At 33.9% G+C, this 18,828-nt stretch overlaps 4 protein-coding genes across 9 annotated transcripts; 1 reads left to right on the top strand and 3 right to left on the bottom strand.

The window, feature by feature from the left end:
• Nucleotides 1-2,109: 2,109 nt before the first annotated feature.
• Nucleotides 2,110-4,912, top strand: LOC140842695 (V-type proton ATPase subunit D-like). 6 transcript variants are annotated; one of them, XM_073210785.1, is made up of 4 exons: nucleotides 2,164-2,224; nucleotides 2,919-3,114; nucleotides 3,416-3,460; nucleotides 3,753-4,912. In XM_073210785.1, exon 4 carries the CDS (start codon nucleotides 3,771-3,773, stop codon nucleotides 4,554-4,556), a length of 786 nt encoding a protein of 261 aa, XP_073066886.1. In that variant the 5' UTR covers nucleotides 2,164-2,224; nucleotides 2,919-3,114; nucleotides 3,416-3,460; nucleotides 3,753-3,770; the 3' UTR covers nucleotides 4,557-4,912. The 6 variants fall into 6 exon arrangements, with proteins under 6 accessions (XP_073066880.1, XP_073066883.1, XP_073066887.1 ...); XM_073210779.1 differs by lacking the exon at nucleotides 2,919-3,114 and having other exon boundaries at nucleotides 2,110-2,224; XM_073210782.1 differs by lacking the exon at nucleotides 2,919-3,114 and having other exon boundaries at nucleotides 2,120-2,207.
• A 655-nt stretch (nucleotides 4,913-5,567) lies between these two features.
• On the bottom strand, nucleotides 5,568-7,165 carry LOC140803716 (glucan endo-1,3-beta-glucosidase 8-like). Its single transcript, XM_073159608.1, has 2 exons — nucleotides 6,819-7,165; nucleotides 5,568-6,729 (listed from the first exon to the last, which is right to left on the bottom strand). Exons 1-2 carry the CDS (start codon nucleotides 7,163-7,165, stop codon nucleotides 5,568-5,570), a joined length of 1,509 nt encoding a protein of 502 aa, XP_073015709.1.
• Nucleotides 7,166-10,125: 2,960 nt separating this feature from the next.
• On the bottom strand, nucleotides 10,126-11,811 carry LOC140803715 (glucan endo-1,3-beta-glucosidase 5-like). The gene is made up of 2 exons (XM_073159606.1): nucleotides 11,468-11,811; nucleotides 10,126-11,308 (listed from the first exon to the last, which is right to left on the bottom strand). Exons 1-2 carry the CDS (start codon nucleotides 11,809-11,811, stop codon nucleotides 10,126-10,128), a joined length of 1,527 nt encoding a protein of 508 aa, XP_073015707.1.
• A 2,923-nt stretch (nucleotides 11,812-14,734) lies between these two features.
• On the bottom strand, nucleotides 14,735-16,489 carry LOC140803786 (glucan endo-1,3-beta-glucosidase 5-like). The gene is made up of 2 exons (XM_073159662.1): nucleotides 16,107-16,489; nucleotides 14,735-16,030 (listed from the first exon to the last, which is right to left on the bottom strand). The coding sequence occupies exons 1-2, from the start codon at nucleotides 16,427-16,429 to the stop codon at nucleotides 14,869-14,871; spliced, it is 1,485 nt and encodes a 494-aa protein (XP_073015763.1). The 5' UTR covers nucleotides 16,430-16,489; the 3' UTR covers nucleotides 14,735-14,868.
• Nucleotides 16,490-18,828: the final 2,339 nt, after the last annotated feature.

The following is an 18,828-nucleotide window of genomic DNA, read 5'->3' as shown; positions in this document are numbered from 1 at the left end:
CATGTATGAAATAATAATAATATTTGGAATATGAAAATTCTTGAATTTTACTACGCAAATTTTTTGAATTTGTTCTTTTTTTAAAACAAAATCTTTTATTTATTTAAGCATATGTTGATTTAGTTCTTTTTTAAAAAAAAAACAAGAAGTTGTGTATATGTGTTGATCCACTTATTTTTTTTAAAAAAATTAATGAATCTGACCTCTAACTTTCATTTTTTATATAAACTAATTTGAAAGTTAAATCATTTTTTATATTGTTCGTTCGTAGGCAAATTTTTTTGAATCTGCGAATTTTTTTTTAAAAAAACATTTATTAATATTTTTAAAATAAATATTTTCCTAAATAGCTCAAATACTACCATTTAATAACAAACTAATAATTTTGTATTGTATTACAAAAAGGCAGACGTTCATATTATTTAAACTAGTGTTCGCAACAACTTCTAATTTTTTAAAAATTATTAAGTTTATAAACTTTCGAAGAAATGTACGAAATTAGAAGTCGCAAGTGTTTATAAACAAAATGAAAATTTAAAATGAGAAGTGTTTAATAAATAAGTGATTTTAATACTAATATTTTTTTAATCAAAATCAATTTTTATTGAAGTAAAATCATCATCTCATTAACTTCTAGATTTCAATTAAATTTTCAGAATTTATTCCAAAATTGTTTTTTTAAAGCCAAAATCCAAGAATAAGTTTTTTCTTAGTAATTTCGAACACTCCATAAATAGTATTATAATTTATAATGGATTATTTATTATGTTTTAAAAGCACAAAAATTTTAAAATTTTAATTATTTTCTTCTAATTTATGCTATAAGCAAGTAAACAACTTTTTTTATCCTGAATCCTAAGGTAATCACGATACGGTTTTTTTTTTTAAAAAATTCAAACGAATTGCTATTTACAGTCGGTTTACAGTTTTTTTAATGAAAAATATTAGAAGATATATTTTAATTTATTTGAAAACAACAACAATATAGTGTTTCCAAAAATAAAATATAATTCAAAGCGTATAAAAATAAAATAGATAAAACAATAATTAATATTCAAAACTAAGTTAATAATTTAGCAACATAACATTCTCACATATTTACAATATTTTATTTTTTATTTTTTACTTTCAAATGTCAAACAAAATATTGTAGCAAAAGAAATAAATAATCTAATAAAAGAATAATTAAGAAGGAGATAAATTTTATTTGTAAAAATAATAATTTTGAAGAAAGACTAGGTAATGACAACTTTTTTACTTGAATATGTTGTTTACAAATTATTATAAAAACGGTTTAGACGATGCGTTTGGTGCGGATCTTGAAAAAATAAAACCGAACCGGGTATATAGTATGGTTTATGATTATTATTTTTAATCACAATTCTTATAAAATATTATGAAAAACGATACAATACAATTAGATTCAGACGATCCGAACGATTAATAAAAAAATTTGACCACCTTCCTGAATCCCTTTGCTGCACCACGGATGAGAGCGACACGAGAATCCAACTAGGGATGGCAATGGGCCGGGGTGGGGGCAGGGGCGGGGGCGGGTTTGCCATTCCCATCCCCATCCCCGAATTCCATCCCCACCCCCATCCCCGCTTTTTCGGGTTCGGGGAATCCCCGAACCCGAAACTTCGGGGATCAACATCCCATCTCCGTTTCAAAAATATTAATATGACAAGACGATGATGGATTCGAAGATTTTCTCAAACCAAAATTTATTATTATCTATTATTATTAGCGATAATATTAATATTAATAACAATATCAATATTAATAATAATGATATTATTATTAATATTTTAAACAATAATATTATTATTATATTATTAATACTAATAATACTATTATTTTATTATTGATATTATTTTTGGGACGGGTTCGAGGATTTTGGGGATGGGGATAATAATCTCATACCCGTCCCGAACTATATCGGTGATTTAAAAAAATCCCTGAACCCGAAACCAAAACCGAAAAAATCGGGGATCCCCATCCCTGTTTCGAGTTTTTCCCGTGGAGCCCCAAACCCATGGAGAAAATTGCCATCCCTAGATCCAACCGGATGAAAACTAATGAAATACCAAAACTACCCCTTCTCACAGCACAAAACCACTCACCATGTCCCAAATAGAATTAATTCCCCAAATCAGCTCCAAGCTCCTTCTCCTTCTTACCCGTCGATTTCAAGTCCGGTTGAGGTGAACTGATCCTTCGTGTATGTTTTTTTTAGTTCGTTTTGAAATTCGGATTATGTTTTTGTTTTGTTTTTGAATTGTTTTACTCGATGATGAGCGCTTCCGATCTTTTTTGTTGTTAGAGATTTGGGGTTCTTACATCGTTGGATTATTATTATTATTTTTGGTTGAATTAACATAAATTGGAGAGACTTGAAAGGGAAATGCTATGATGGATCATTTGTATTGTTCTGTATTATATCTGTTTTGATGGAATGGAGTATTGAAGCTGTGAAACGTTAATTTGGAATCAGTACTCGATTTATTCTTTAGAAATTCATAGCATTCAATTACGATTGCTTCCAGCATACTAACTGTTTTATCCATTGATCTCATCACAATGAAAAGATCATTATCATAATTGCAAAAAGCCCGATTCCTAAATGAGCTGTAGTCGATTATGTGATTTCTCTCCTTCATTGTACGTTATTAGAAATCAATTAGACTGTCCATGATCTCCGAATCACTCAAGAGTGAAGCTTAGTAACTTTATGTTTAGAGCTAATTTTGGGGTAAAACAATAATGTTAGGAAATTTAGATTGTTTTTCCATGATTTGTGTTCTTACTCTGCGTTGTTGGAGCAATTAAGTATTCATGAATATGAAACAAAATTACCAGACCAATCTCTTTCTTATTTTTTTTTCACTTTCTTTCACGTCTTCATCTTCATGCAGACAAAATTACATAAGTTGTCTGCATGCTGTGCTTGGTTTTGGATGCTAGCAGAGAAACTGAGAATTATTAAGGAAGTTTCTGCTCACTTAAATTCTTCTGGCTTGACTTCGAATTTGATGGAAATTAGGGATTCGTTCTAGATTAGTTCAGAAGGGTTAAACTATTATACGTATGGCAAGAAGTAAATGGAGTCTGGTCAGTATTCTTTCATGCGAAGAAAGTAAAGTTTTATTTACTTGAAATGTTCTTCGATTGAAATTAAATCAATTGGACAAAATAAAAAAAAATTAATCGGAATCGAACTGTCTTGTTACCATAAATTTTCATTGTTTGATTTTGTCCCATTCTTATTTTTTGTCTATTTCGAGGGGATTCAATTATTTGAAATTGGTCCATTTTTATACCAGTTCATGCATATAACCTATTCAATTAAACGAGGCTATGTTCAACATTATTGCTCTGAAAATTGTTATATTTTTGCAGTTTGTTGTTTCAGGTGCATAGGAAAAATATACGTTTAGTTGAGAAAGAGATTTGTCAGGTAATTTTGTTTTCTGTTCTTGATTATTTAAATGCTCTATCTGAGATATTATTTGCAGGAAATACTTAATTTTTTATTTGTATAAAATGTAAATCAACTTTATTCTTTACTCCACCGAAACACAATACATTCATATAGTCAGTCATATCTTATGTAGTTTCCAACTAGTCCTCCCCACCCTCCTCAACCCAAACAAATAACAAAACTAAAACAAGACCAACTGATAGTAGAAAAACTATATGTCTGCTTTAACTATTAACCCTTCCGTCACTTTCCTTTTTTTTCTTCTCAGCCATAAAATTGAAAAAAAATGTCTGGCCAGAGCCAGCGCTTGAATGTTGTTCCAACTGTTACAATGCTTGGAGCAATGAAAGCTCGACTTATTGGGGCTACGAGAGGCCATGCCTTGCTCAAGAAAAAGAGCGACGCTTTGACTGTGCAATTTCGACAAATTCTCAAGAAGATCGTCTCAACAAAAGAGTCGGTGGGAGATATCATGAAAAGTTCTTCCTTTGCTCTCACGGAAGCTAAATATGTAGCTGGTGAGAATATCAAGCACATCGTTCGTGAAAATGTCCAAAGTGCATCGCTTAAGGTGCGATCGCGTCAGGAAAATATTGCTGGGGTAAAACTTCCTAAATTCGAACACTACATTGACGGAGAGACTAAAAATGCCTTGACTGGATTGGCAAGAGGAGGCCAACAGGTTCAAGCTTGTCGCACAGCATATATAAAATCTATCGAGCTTCTTGTAGAGCTTGCCAGTCTTCAAACTTCATTCTTGACCCTTGATGAGGCGATCAAGACCACAAATCGTAGAGTCAATGCCCTGGAGAATGTTGTAAAGCCACGACTAGAGAATACAATAAGTTACATCAAGGGAGAGTTAGATGAATTGGAAAGGGAGGATTTCTTTAGACTGAAAAAGATACAAGGTTACAAGAGGAGAGAGCTCGAGAGACAGCGTGAAGCTGCCAAGGCATATGCAGACGAGAAGGTTGCGGAGGAAATCTCTTTGAAGAAGGGAATTTCTATGAATTCGGCACACAACATGTTGTCCCAAGCTATGCAGAAAGATGAGGACATAATCTTTTGAATAAAGGTCAGTTTAATCTGCTCGATCGCACTTTGTGGCTCTGCTCATCCCCTTGTTTTGTTTAGCTCTAGATATATAATGTCATTCAAAATAATATCTTATGTGTGTCGATGTTTATTTTCTTGGTTTATAAAAACTCATAATTGTGAGAATTTTCTTGGCTTGGGCTTCCTTGGTACAAGAATGGCTGTTATTGTCGTGGACCGACTTTATGCGTACAAATTATCGTCATTTGTGTAATGTCTTGATAAAATGTACTAAATAAATGAACTGAATTTAGAGCAGTTCTTGTAAACGCGATGTGCCTGTTTACGGTGGAGAATTTCGGTATAATATTGCTATCATTTTTCTGAATATGGTTCTGGCGTGGTGCTAGCTGGAGTTTGACATTTTTGGTGCTTCCAAGTATAAGAATGAGGTGAGAGAAAGACAGAGCTCCTCGAAATTTCTCTGAAGTAGATGAAAATTCATAAATGTATAATAATATGTTTTTTTTTACCACAATAATATAAAACTTAAAAAAACAGAAGTTAATTACAGAAATGAATTATTTTGTTGGGAACTGACGAGATTTTTAAGTTAACATAGTCAGAAAACACTCGAAAATTTAACCTAACTTATGTGTGTGTGTGTCTATATATATATGTGTGTGCATTTGATATTGAAACTGGTGGTATAATTTAATATTTAATTAATTAATTATTTATTTTTATATTTGCTCGGGAGAATCGTAAAAAGAGTTTCGAGTGACCAAATGCAGTCTGCAGACTATTTTTGCCGCGATTGATGACATATTTAATTTTTAAACCTACTCATTTAATGTGTTTATTCTTGGACTTGAGAGAAATTCTTGAATTATTATTGACTATATATTTAAGCTTGTGATTTCATGAGATAATCTAACACGAGCCACCCAAACTGAAAAAAAATTAAATTCAGTCGGATTCATTAGTGTACAACTCTTTCATCATTGATCTACACTTCTAATTTCTTCTCAATTCCTCGGAGACACTATAAGATCATCCAAAGCACCGTCAACGCTAAAAGCCCAGCTGATGCAGACATCCGCCCATGTACTCTGTCCCTGCTGCTGCCCGAGGCGCCAAACGTGGCTCCTTCAATGACATGTTCAGCGGACAAAATCTCCACCGGAAACTCGCATATCCCGTTGGAGGGATCATTCGGCACCAACTTTCCCAATCCACCCATGTGGCATTTATCATCCGACGTCTGAGCGGCCTGCCCCTTGGTCTGGAAGTACCTGTTGAATGCATAAGAAACCTTCTCCACATAAGTTAACTTCTCGCACGATCCCCCCAGGTCCAAACTTGAGCAATCCGATTCGTTGCACGCCAGGATCTTCATGTACTCCACTTTCCCGGGGTCGTCCAAGTTCCCATTAAACACACACCATCTATTCGGCATGAAGATCACTCCTTTAGCCGTGCTGGGATACAAATCCCTTCCCTTTCCAGAGAAATCGATCCTGTATTTGGGCTCCCCGTTGAATTTATAGATCCCCCAATGACGCTGGAACGAACCCAATTCGAGAAACAAACGGTTTTCATCGGACAGGTTATTTAAGAACACGTTGATCGTCTGGTTGGGTCTCATGGGGGTCCCTTTTCCACTGGCGATAAAAGGGAGAAAGCTTTTGTAAAAACGTTCGGCATTCGTAACGTTGGCTCCCGGGTAACTATCCGTAGGCCAACCGACGGCTCCGATTACGATTTTCACGCTTGACGCGTTGGCTTTAGCCAAAGCCCAATGACATGAATCGTATAATAATTCGAATGCATTTGTGTACGTCGCGTTTCCGTCGTTTACCTTGTGACTCGATCTGTTGTCCATAAATGCAAAATCAAAATCCAAGCTATTGTTGTTCACGAAGTGAATCGGGAACACGCTCAAGAAGAAAGGAGCATCGTTTTTTCTGAGGAATGTCACGTATTTCACCATGCTCTCTTTGATATCTTCTCGGAAATCGGTTTCTGATGGCCTCGAAGTATTCGTCAGATTAAAGACATCAGTGTAATGTGGGATTGTTGCTTTGACAGATGACATATCATGTTTGTTCAGCTGTGTTTGCATGATCGCCAAGACATCTACCGCGTGATCGTAGGTTTTGTTGAAGAATGTTCGGGAAAAGGGATTATTTCCAATGGTCACATACCTGAAAACACATTCAAAATCCATCCTTTTTACACAACATTTAACAAGCATATATCTATATATATATATGTATGTATATATATATCATACCTGAAATGCAGTACATTTTTGTAACGAATGATCTTATCCTCTACCCACCCTTTTGCTTCTGTTTCGTTTAAATAATTGACCAATGCGTTATTGGAGAGACCAAGGGTAACATTAATTCCACTATTATAGAAAGCCTCCAAAACATTATCTACTTGCTGAAAAATCCTGACATTGTTGATTTCATTCTGTAACAGCAGATCAACAACCATTGAAGGGATCAATCTTTGAGAGCTCAATCTTCCCCAGTTTATGCCAATAAATGCATCTGCACATGAATAATTGCATGACCAAGATATCAAACAAAGACCAAGTATAAAACTAAAGTTTGGACTCAATGGCTTCTTCATAATCGTATCTGTATCTCCTCAGCTCAACGTGTATTCATATTCTTGATTTATATAGAAAGGTAAAATTTTGAGGATAAGGGTGTTTGAAGACGTAAAGGGGTGATTTACCAGAGGTATTATAAGGATGCCAGAGGATTTAATTTTAAATTAGGTGAGGTTTAGTGATTTACCGGAGGTTTTCAAGGGAGCCTCAATGGAGGATAAAAAGTTTTAAAACTTTCTATAAATAGTTACTATTTTTCTCAAAAATTTGTGTATAATCTTGGAATAAATAATAAGCAATGTTAGAATAAAATTAAGGCAATCCGGTTGAGATAAAAAGTTTTAAACCTTTGTAGGGTGTTAACCTGATGTTGTATCAAATGTTTCTTTATACATCAATGAAAATATAACTCGCATGAATCATCTTTCGATGTACACTTAGTAAACTCATATGATAACATATAATATTTTAATTTTTTTTTTAAAAGTCATTTTACAAAAGTTTAGCAAAATTTTTTAAAAGTTGTTTTAAAAACAAATATGTATTTGAACAACTATTCTATAAAATGTTTTTACAATTAGAAATTAATAATTTTGATTTTCATCGCTCCTTACATTTATGAAAGCATAAAAAAATACATTTCAGTTGTTATTTTAAAAACTATATATACTTGGAGAAAAAAAAATTTAAAAATATTTTTCATTTTTTTTTTCAAAAATCCAAACATATACTTTAAGTATTTTTACTTATAAAATATTAAAAATATTTTTAAAATACTTGTTTAAACATATATAAGCTAAATTTGCTCACAAAAAATTGTACAAATTGTGCCAATGATCCGTACGTCATACACATTTAAGAAATAATAATAATAATAAGGCAAAAACTTGTGTGTGACGGTGTACAAATTGTGACAATGATCCGTACGTCATACACATTTAAGAAATAATAATAATAATAAGGCAAAAACTTGTGTGTGACGGTCTCACGGGTCGTATTTGTGATACGAATATCTTATTTGGGTTACCCATGAAAAAATATTACTTTTTATTGTGAATATGGGTAGGGTTGACCCGTCTCACAGATTATGATCCGTGAGACGGTCTCACAAAAGACCCACTCTAATAATAATTAGTGCGCTTGTATTTTAAAAAATTGAAATAATTATTTAAACATGATGATATTTTATTTTAAATTAATTTATTTATATATATATCGAGAATGATACATCGATCTAAAAATTTAAAAATAGATAAATATACGTTTGAATTTGAAACTATAAAATAAAAATAAAATTAAAATATTTAAAACATAGATAACAATATGATCAAAATATATTTGTGGGACGAGTGAACTCCATCTAGGGATGTAGTCGAGTCGAGCCGAGCCGATCCGAACTCTTGAATGTTTGAGCTTGGTTCGTTTATAATTGAGTCGAGCTCGAGCTTTATTTAACGAATATATGCATGGCTCGCGAGTTTATTGAAGCCTTTATCGAACCTAAATAAACTTAATAAATATGAATTATACATTTAAATTTTCATTAAATTGATTTGAAACTAAATTATATATTTAAAGAAAAATATATTATTTTTATTAAAATTTGTAAATTTATTATAATAAATAAATTTAATAGAATTTTTCTTATGCAAAATTAATAAATCAAATATCAAAATTATTATTTTCCATTTAAAAGATTACTCATGAACTTACCAACAAACATGTTCACGAGCTAACGAGCCGAATACTATAAAGCTTGAGTTTGGTTTGTTTATCTTAACGAGCTCAAACGAGCTTTTATCGAATCGAGCTTCGAATAGTTCACAAACGGTTTGGTTCGTTTACATTCCTAACTCCATCCATACATATATTGAAAAATGATATTTTTGTCATAAAAAATAATATTTTTTCATAGATCTGATCGGATAAAAGATTTGTCACACAAAATTGTCACATAAGACAGTCTCATAGAAATTTCAGTGAAAAAAATAAATCAATAAAGCTAAATAATGAGTGTATAATTGTAATTTGGGTATGTATCTTGTGAGAAAGTATTTTTTTCATAAATCTGATCGGATAAAAAATTTGTCGCACAAAATCGTCACATAAAACGATCTCATAGAAGTTTTTGTGAAAAAATAAAATAAATAAAGCTAAAAAATGAGGGTATAATTGTAATTTGAGTATGTATCTTGTAAGAAAGTCTCCGACCGGACCATATATCGAGTGACAAATATACTTTTGATATAGAAATCAATATTTTTCATAGTTAAAATCCAAAAGAGTGAGACTCATGTGAGACCGTCTCACGGATCATAATCTGTGAGACGGGTCAACCCTACCCATATTCACAATTAAAAGTAATACTCTTAGCATAAAAAGTAATACTTTTGCAAATGTGGCTCAAATAAGAGATCCGTCTCACAAATACGACCCGTGAGACCGTCTCACACAAGTTTTTGCCAATCCAAAATACATTAACTTTTTCAGTTTGGATTTTGGTTTAACCGAGTTTCCAATTTTTTAAATTTTAATTTATTCATATTTTTCATTAAAAAATAAATAAATTTGTGTTATAATTTTAAAGAAGTCTTCGTCAAATGAATTAAAAGTTAGTTAGGATAGAATATATATTAGTGACTGAACATTTATACACAACATATAATACATGAAATAATAAACATACAATCATTTTCCTTTTTGAAAAAAATTAAATTGACGACTAAAATCAGATACGCGTGAGGTGTAATTTTGGAATTTTTAAAAAAACTTAACCAAAAGTTAATTAATTATATAAATCACTATTTAATTAAAATTTTATATGTAAAAAATTGAACTTATTCTCCGTTACAACGATTTGCATGCTATAAATTTTCAAGTTTGACCAAAACAAAATGAAATTTAGTGTACAAAACCTTTCTATATACCTATATACTTCATTTATAAACCTTATTTGAAAGGGAAGAAACCCTAAATTCTAAACCGGAGGCGCGCGCTGTATGATGATCCAAAGTAGAGTCGAAGCTAAAACCCCGACAGATGCAGATATCCTCTCGTGTATTCTCTCCCCGCCGTTGTTTATGGAGCCAAATGTTGCTCCTTCAACGGCATTTTCCGCCGACAAAATCTCCACCGGAAACTCGCATATCCCGTTAGATGGATCTTTTGACACCACCACCCCCAACCCATCCATGTCGCATTCTTCATTCGACGACTCAGATGACTGCCCCCGCGCCTGGAAGTACCTGTTGAACGCGTAAGAAACCTTGTCCTCATAAGTTAAATGGGAGCACGATCCCCCCTCATCCAAACTTGAGCAATCCGTTTCATTGCACGCCATTCTCTTCAGTAACTCGACTTTCCTGGGATCTTCCATGTTCCCATTAAACATGCACCACCTACTCGGCATGGATACCACTCCTTTAGCCATGCTGGGATGGATTTCTCTCCCCTTTCCAGAGAAATCGATCTGGTATTTGGGCTCCCCGTTGAATTTATAGATCCCCCAGTGACGCTGGAACCCACCCAATTGGGTAAGCATCCGGTTTTCATCGGACAGGTTATTTATGAACACGTCGATATTCTGGTTGGGTCTCATAGGCGTGCCTGTTCCACTGACAATGTAAGGGAGAAAGGTTCTGAAAAAACGTTCCGCATTTGTAACGTTGGCTCCCGGGTAACTATCCGTAGGCCAGCCGATGGCTCCGATTACGATTTTCACGCTTGTCGCGTTGGCTTTAGCCAAAGCCCAATGGCATGAATCGTATAATAACTCGAATGCATTTGTGTAGGTCGCGCCGTTTGTATCTTTTATGCTGTAATTCGATCTGCGGTCCATAAATGCAAAATCAAAATCCAAGCTATTATTGTTCACGAAATGAATCGGGTACATGGTCAAGAAGAAAGGGGAATCGTTGATTTTGAGGATTGTTACGTATTCTATCATTTTCTCTTTGATATCGTCCCGGAAATCTGCTTCCGATGGCCTCAAAGTATTTGTCAGATTGAGGACATCTGTGTAATGTGGGATTGTTGCTTTGATATTTGATCTGTTACGTCGGTTAAGCTGTGTCTGCATTGTCCTTACGGCATCTACTGCGTTAAAGTAAATTTTGCTTTGGAACACTGGAGAAAAGGGACTAGTTCCAAGGGTGACGTACCTGGAAAACACATGCAAAATCCAGCATGTTTACACAATTCCAACTCGTACATTAATAAAGAGATTATATTCTTTTTCTTTTGAACAAAAAGGGCCGGGTTTATATGTTCTTAATAATTAAGACAGATCAATATGCATACAGAGCCGATCGACGACATACCGAAATTTCATTACATCTTCATACTTGATTATCTTGTCCCTTATCCAAACACTTGTTCTTGTTTCGTTTGTATATTCCGCCAATAACGTATTAGAGAGACCAAGGGAAGCTCTGATTCCACTTCCATAGAAAGCCTCCAAAACATTGTCTGCTTGCTGAAAAATCCTGACATCTTCGATCCCATTCTGTAACAGCAAATCAACAACCATGGAAGGTACCAATCTCTGGGAGCTCAATCTTCCCCAGTTCACGCCTATATATGCATCTGCGCATGAATAATTGTATGACCATAAAATCATACACAGCCCCAATGTAAAGATTGAGCTCGATGGCAGCTTCTTCATAATTGTATACATTCGTTTCTCCTTGGATTCTCTTTTCATATGTGTATGGGAAATATCCATACAACTATTGGAGAAATGTATACATTCGTTTCTCCTTGGATTCTCTTTTCCCAATGAGAAATGTATGCATGGTTAAATATGCGCTACACAATTGGAGATTAATGGTGTTTTAAGACGTAAAGAGTTGATTTACCAGAGGTTTTTAAGGATATGCCAGATGATCGTATAATAATATCAGGTGAGAATGGAGAATATACGTACGCTTCAACACTTTCTATAAATAGTTTTGATATTTTTATTATTGTGCATACTCTTGGAATACCTAATAAAAAAAATTCTCCAATAATTCAGATCTTTGAGTGTTTTAATATACTTGGAGAAGAATTGATAAATTTGGAGGCAAGAATATGCATTACAACTCTATTATACAACAAAGATGCACTTGCTATTGGATAGATACATGATGAATTTGAAATTCAAAGATTTCAATTATATTTTCATTATTAATAATGAAACAATAGATGCAATCTTAAAACTATAATTTATTTATTTACATTTTAGTTGCATAAACTAAAATTACTTTCAAATATAATGCTTTCATTATTGAGAAAACTTGAAATTCATCCTAATTTACATTAAACACTATATAAACATGGAAGATGTGAATTTGAAGTTTATGATCTTGCTAAATCAAAACTATAAAAATACAGCTGAATATATTTGAAGATTTAAAATCTTTTAATCCAAACACAATCTCGAAAAAAAACTCTTAATTTTAGATTATCCCACGTACGATGGAGGCATGCATACTTCATTATGCAAATTATCTCCAATTGGATTTTGGTTTAAAAAGTGATTATCGAATTTGTGTGTTTTTTAAACTCAGATTATGTGTTATCTTCTACTTAATTTAATTGAAATCCAAAATCTGATTCTACGGTGATTTTGATTCTCATTCAGATAAAAAAACTAATATCAGAATCACTTATTTATCAAACATTACATACTTCTGATTTTCAGTTTTCACTTTTATTCTCAAACACTATCTATTTTTAAATTTCTCCACATTTTCACAATTTATAAATTTAATAAGATCATAACACACTCCCTTACAGTTATTGAGGCTTAATGTCAAAGAAATTTTTCTTGCATCTAATGGTTGGTTGTGGTAGTACTTTGACGGTCAATCTTTGGTTCTTTCGAATAATGGGTACGTGGCTTCTTTCATGCCACAAATTTGAATGGCAATTTGGAGGGTTATGAAATGTTTTTGCAATTATTCTTTGTTCCTTCATTAATTTGATCGCCTTCAACGTTGCCGCCATGCTCCTTATCATCTTCAAGAATTAAGAATTAATTTGATTGGAAATAGAGGATTACAAATTATATTAGCTGTTATTGAGAGTTGTCCAGTGAATTCATCATGTTAACATCCAGGTAAAAACTTACGTGAAACGGTCTCACGAATCATATTTTGTGAGACAGTAGGCACGCGACGTTTTTGGAGAAGATGCTAAATGAAAGTACATAGTTTATTTCAAACTGTAAATAGTAAAATGACGATGAAGGCAAAAAAATTTGACAAAAACTTGTGTGAGACGGTTTTACGGGTCGTACGTAGTTTGTTAGACGAATCTCTTATTTGGGTCATTCATGAAAAAATATTACTTTTTTATAGTAAGGGTATTATTTTTATTGTGAATATCGGTACGGTTGACTCGTCTCAAAGATAAAGATTCATGAGACCGTCTCACACAAAACCTACTTAACAAATTTTGGGCAACTTAGTTGACCTTTTTATAATATTGATAATTAACTCGTGGAATTTCAATCTTCAATACATTCTCTTTATCATACATGTATTTATTTCTCATTATCATATAATCACTTATTTACAAACTTCGTGCGAGACTAGTATTTTGTATTTCTCATTGTTAAATGTCCCACATCGGTTAGATAATTAATCTTTGAGTGATATATATATATGGAATTGGACAATCCTCCCCCCTTGAACTAGTTTTTGGGGTTGAGTTAGGTCCAAGTTCCAATCTTAATATGGTATCAGAGTCCGGGTTTCACCGTTATGTATTGGACTGCCTATAATTAGGTCACCCGTTCTGTCCATAATTGGGTCATTTGTAAACTTTACGCTCCAGATATTCATTCCTGGGAGCTTTTGAAGTTGAGTTAGGTCCAAGTTCCAATCTTAATACTCATCTGATAGGAAATCTTTTTCACTCCGTTTAGCTTTATCCCTTCTGGGAGGATTTCAGTGACAAGTTTTTAGGAACTAGACCTAACGACAAACTCTTATTTTCTTTTTATTATGGTATTTTTGAACAAGGTCATGAATTACTAATTCTAAAATTTCTCAAACTTCGAATAGCATTAATGGAATTTTAGAGGTTGGATAGCATATGTTTTTCTTTGATTTTATTATTTTTTTATTATTTATATTTCCATCATTTTTATAAATTAGTATTCTGACGGCAAATCTCGCGGACCATTTGTATTTCTTTGAACATATTTCTTTGATTTTTATTTATATTTCCATCAGTTTTATAGACTATTCTCACGACGTCATGTGGAGTAAATTTAAATATTTGACATCGCTAAAAATGTTTCATTAAATTAACACTATATATCTTTTACATTTCTTCATCATTTAATTTGGTTTATTCTTTTATATATAAATTTAGTTTATATAGTTATAAAACTATCGATTAAAATAAATTATTATGTATATTCATGACTGATTTTTATCAATGACTTTTTCCGCATAAAATCTATGAATTGTATTTAGCTTATTTTACCTAACCAACCAAAAAATTCGATCATGTCATTATATCGATCAAAATAACAATATTCAATATCACATCAATATCGAAAAATGTTGAAATCTGATGGACAAAATCGCAAAAAGACACGTTTTTTCGATTTTCTAATATAGAATTTTCAAATCTCAAAGACAAAATGAGCCACACAGCAAGCTAAAAACAAAAATAAAGATCCAATCGATGTCTTTATTATCTTCTACATCAATACTTCACTTATAAACTAATCAAGGTTCCATATGATACTGATAGCTAAAAGCACGACATATGCAGATACCCACCACCCATGTACTCTCTCTCCGCCGTTATCGGCTCCAAATGTTGCTCCTTCAACGGCATATTCTGCCGACAAAATCTCCACCGGAAACTCGCATGTCTCCGTCGATGGATTTTCTGACACCACCGTCCCCAACCCACTCATGTCGCATTCTTCATGCGACGAGTCAGCTGCCTGCCCCTTTGTCTGAAAGTAGCCGTTGAACGCGTAAGAAACCTTGTCCTCATAAGATAAATTGTGGCACGATCCCCCCTCCTCCAAACTCGAGCAATCCGAAAAGTTGCATGCCATTTTCTTCATATTGTCCACTAACCTAGGGTCATCAAGGTTCTTATTGAAGACACACCATCGGTTCGGCATGTGTATCACTCCTTTAGCAACGCTGGGATAGGTATGCTTTCCCTTTCCAGAGAAATCGATCCTGAATTTGGGCTCCCCGTTGAATTTATAGATTCCCCAGTGACGCTGGAACGTACCCGCTTCGACACGTATCTTGTTTTCGTCAGACAGGCTGTTTATGAACACGTCGATATTCTCGTTGGGTCTCATGGGGGTCCCTTGTCCACTGGCGATGTAAGGGAGAAAGCTTCCGAAAAAACGTTCCGCATTTTGGACGCTGGCTCCTGGGTAACCATCCGTAGGCCAACCGATGGCTGCAATTACGATTTTCACGTTTCCCGCGCCGGCTTTGTACAAAGCCCAATGCAATGAATCGTATAATAATTCGAATGCATTATGGTAGGTCACGTTTATGTCTTTTATGTAGTGACTCGAATTGTTCTCCACAAATGCGAATTCCAAATCCACGCTGTTATTGTTCACGAAGTGAATCGGGAACATGGAAAGCATGAAAGGGGCATCATGATCCTTAAGGAAACTTACATATTCTAGCATTTTCTCTTTGATATAGGGCTGGAAATCGACTTCGGATGGCTTCGAAGTATTTGTGACAGTGAGGACGTCTGTGTAATGTGGCATTGTTGCTTTCATATGTGGTCTGTTGTTGATCTTAAACCCTTCTTGCATATTCTTCACAACTTGTACAGCGTTGACGTAAATTTTGCTGCTGAATGTCATAGAAAAGGGATCATTTCCGATGGTGACATACCTGAAAACACATGCAAAATTCAACGTTTTACAGACAACGAAACCTGTATGCATATAGCAACAGACGACTGACGTACCGAAATTCCATCACTTTTTCGAACTTGAGTATCTTTTCTTCTATCCACCATTGCACTGTTGACATGTTTAGATAATTATCTATCACGTTATTAGAGAGACCGGTCGTAGCTCTGATTCCACTGTTATAAAAAGCCTCCAAAACGTTGTTTGATTGCTGAAAAATTCTGACATCTCTAAGATCATTCTGCAACAGCAAATCCACGACCATGGAAGGGATCATTGTTTGGGAGCTAAATCTTCCCCAGTTTATTCCTATAAATGCATCTGCGCATGAAATCATGCCCAGCCCCAATATAAAGACTAAGCTCCATGGCTTCTTCATGATTACACATATATATATATATATATGTTCCTAAATCAAGAAAATGATCATCGTGTGTATATATATATATGTGACAAAAGTGGGGGACCAACAGTGTTTTCTATAAGACGCGAAAAAGGGTGAGAGGTTTATAAGCCGGTCAGAGATATACCAGAGGTTTTCAAGGGAGGCTGAATGGAGGATATAAGTTCACGATTTTCTGATCTCTCTAATCTTGAATGAACCAATGAACAAGTCTCCATTCGAATCGGCTCAACTTCATATTCATATCGTCCGTAGAAAAAGCTGGATTTTGGTCCGAAATACTATTTTTTTCATTTTTGATTATGTTGTTTGGTCAATGAATGGAATTATAATCAACTAATTTGTATTTTTTTTTCCTAATTTGAATGCTCATATGATGCTGAAAAACAATACTTTGACATAATATATTGATAATAGATTAAAACTGTAAATTGATTGATAATAAGATAAAGGAAAAACGTAACTTAAAAAATTAAAATCGTAATTTTCCCTTTTATTTCTACACATCATCTCAAGTTCGTTGGTGATATTATAAATACATCTCGCATGTTATATGTTAATATATTTTTATCAACCATCTAAGATTACTCAAAATCTTAATGAAACCCTGAGTACACTTTTTACTATTTCCTTCGAATTCATTTTGTTGTTTTCTCCAAATAAATACTCAAATGCAAAGCGAAATATCTTTAAATTTGTTTTTGCTTTTTAGGAGGAAAAAGTAGCATGCACTAAAGGTGTTTGGATGTGGTGCTGTATACAGTACCACTGTTGGATAAAATGGATTGCGTATGAGGTCCACGTGATGCAACAGAACAACTCTCTAAAAACAATATTCAAGGAAAATAAATTACACATTTAATTATCCAGATGGTGGGAGATTTTGACCCAGAGTTTACCCTAGATGCAGCACTTACCACTGTTGGTTTTGGTATATACCAATATCTTCTACTTGTTTATGGAGGATTGGGTTGGATATCTGACGCTATAGAGATGATGATTCTCTCATTTATTGGATCATCTGTTCAATCTGAGTCAAATCTTTCTCCCGCTGAGAAGAGCTTGATATCAACTATGGTCTTTGCTGGCATGTTGATTGGATAATCTTTTTGGGGCCTTGTATCGGATTCTTTTGGATGAAAGTAAGATGTTCGGATTTTACTTGTCTACTCGAGTTTCAATTTTTCAGCTCTGGCTAAAGGTGTGATAATTCTTCTGCATTAGGGAGCAACAATTTCTTGTTATGTCCTTTATGACTATCTACAAGTATTAATTTATGGTATCTGAGCTGCTATATGGTCTGTTCGACTTTCCAAAACCACTGAGGAGTTCATGACATGTGTCAAATCTTGCATTAAGAGTTGACACGTGTCAGCTCCTCAATGATTGGGGTATTACTCATGTGGATAGGTCGAAAAAACCCTGCTATATATTGCTTAAAATCGTTGAGTTGTATAATTATCATTAGATATAATTTTGGTATAGTTTGTCTGCTTCCGATACTATGGTTAGTAATGGAGCAAAAATTGTGCTTTCAATTTACATGAATGGCAACTTTGAGCATTTATTAGGAGACAAGTGCCTTACTGTCCTATTGTGATTTCTTATGTGGAAAGTAGTCGAAACGCAACGTTCAAGTGGCAGTAGCAATATCTTTCAACCCGTGATAGTGGCAAGTGCTAAGTCAGTTCTATAATATACACTGATATGTCTCATATCTTATTGACAAAATCTACTTCTGCTTTCCTTTCAGAAAAAAAGGTATCCTTGGTGTGGCTACGATAACAGCTGTGGTAAGTGCTTTCTCACGGAATTATATTTTCTTTGCATAGCTGGAATGGGTCTTTGGGGTTGGAATTTGTTCCAACGCAAAATAGAGGTGCTTGGATGGTTGTCTTATATCTCTTTTTTTTTTTTAATGATAAATTCATTAAAAGATAGGTAAAAGTTTATACGGATACAAATACACTGGACATCCCCAGGGACAATCTAAGAAAAAGACAATTCAGTATTACAATTTGAACAACTCAAATACCACTATCGAAATTAAATCATATGAATAGCATTTGGCACACTTCTTAGGACATGAATCTTGATCTTCACTATCACTCCTTCGATCTCCGGTTCCTCATTCTCGAAAAGTTTCCTATTTCTGATAGTTCATATTTGGTACACCGTCGATGCAAGAGCAACACAGCGCATCTTGTTGAGGGCCGAACTTCCTCTGTACACACCTCGAAATGCCGCTAGCATAGCATTTGGAGATCCCATGAGTTTCCGCATTCCAAGCCAATCTCGAATACAACCCCAAATTCCACGAGTAAAAGGACAATCAAAGAACAAGTGGTTAATCGATTCATTAGCACCGTTGCACA

Source organism: Primulina eburnea, chromosome 10 (genome assembly GCF_022965805.1).
Source record: "Primulina eburnea isolate SZY01 chromosome 10, ASM2296580v1, whole genome shotgun sequence".
In the NCBI taxonomy this organism is placed as follows: domain Eukaryota; kingdom Viridiplantae; phylum Streptophyta; class Magnoliopsida; order Lamiales; family Gesneriaceae; genus Primulina; species Primulina eburnea.
This window is presented reverse-complemented; position numbering and strand designations above follow the sequence as displayed.

Excerpts from the sequence above, each read along its gene's own strand:
- LOC140842695 (XM_073210779.1), top strand. The coding sequence starts at position 3,771 with ATGTCTGGCCAGAGCCAGCGCTTGAATGTTGTTCCAACTGTTACAATG.
- LOC140803716 (XM_073159608.1), bottom strand. The coding sequence starts at position 7,165 with ATGAAGAAGCCATTGAGTCCAAACTTTAGTTTTATACTTGGTCTTTGT. Across the intron at positions 6,730-6,818 it reads AAAAATGTACTGCATTTCAG|GTATGTGACCATTGGAAATA; the intron begins GTATGATATATA and ends ATGTGTTTTCAG.
- LOC140803715 (XM_073159606.1), bottom strand. The coding sequence starts at position 11,811 with ATGAAGAAGCTGCCATCGAGCTCAATCTTTACATTGGGGCTGTGTATG. Across the intron at positions 11,309-11,467 it reads GAAGATGTAATGAAATTTCG|GTACGTCACCCTTGGAACTA; the intron begins GTATGTCGTCGA and ends TGTGTTTTCCAG.
- LOC140803786 (XM_073159662.1), bottom strand. The coding sequence starts at position 16,429 with ATGAAGAAGCCATGGAGCTTAGTCTTTATATTGGGGCTGGGCATGATT. Across the intron at positions 16,031-16,106 it reads GAAAAAGTGATGGAATTTCG|GTATGTCACCATCGGAAATG; the intron begins GTACGTCAGTCG and ends ATGTGTTTTCAG.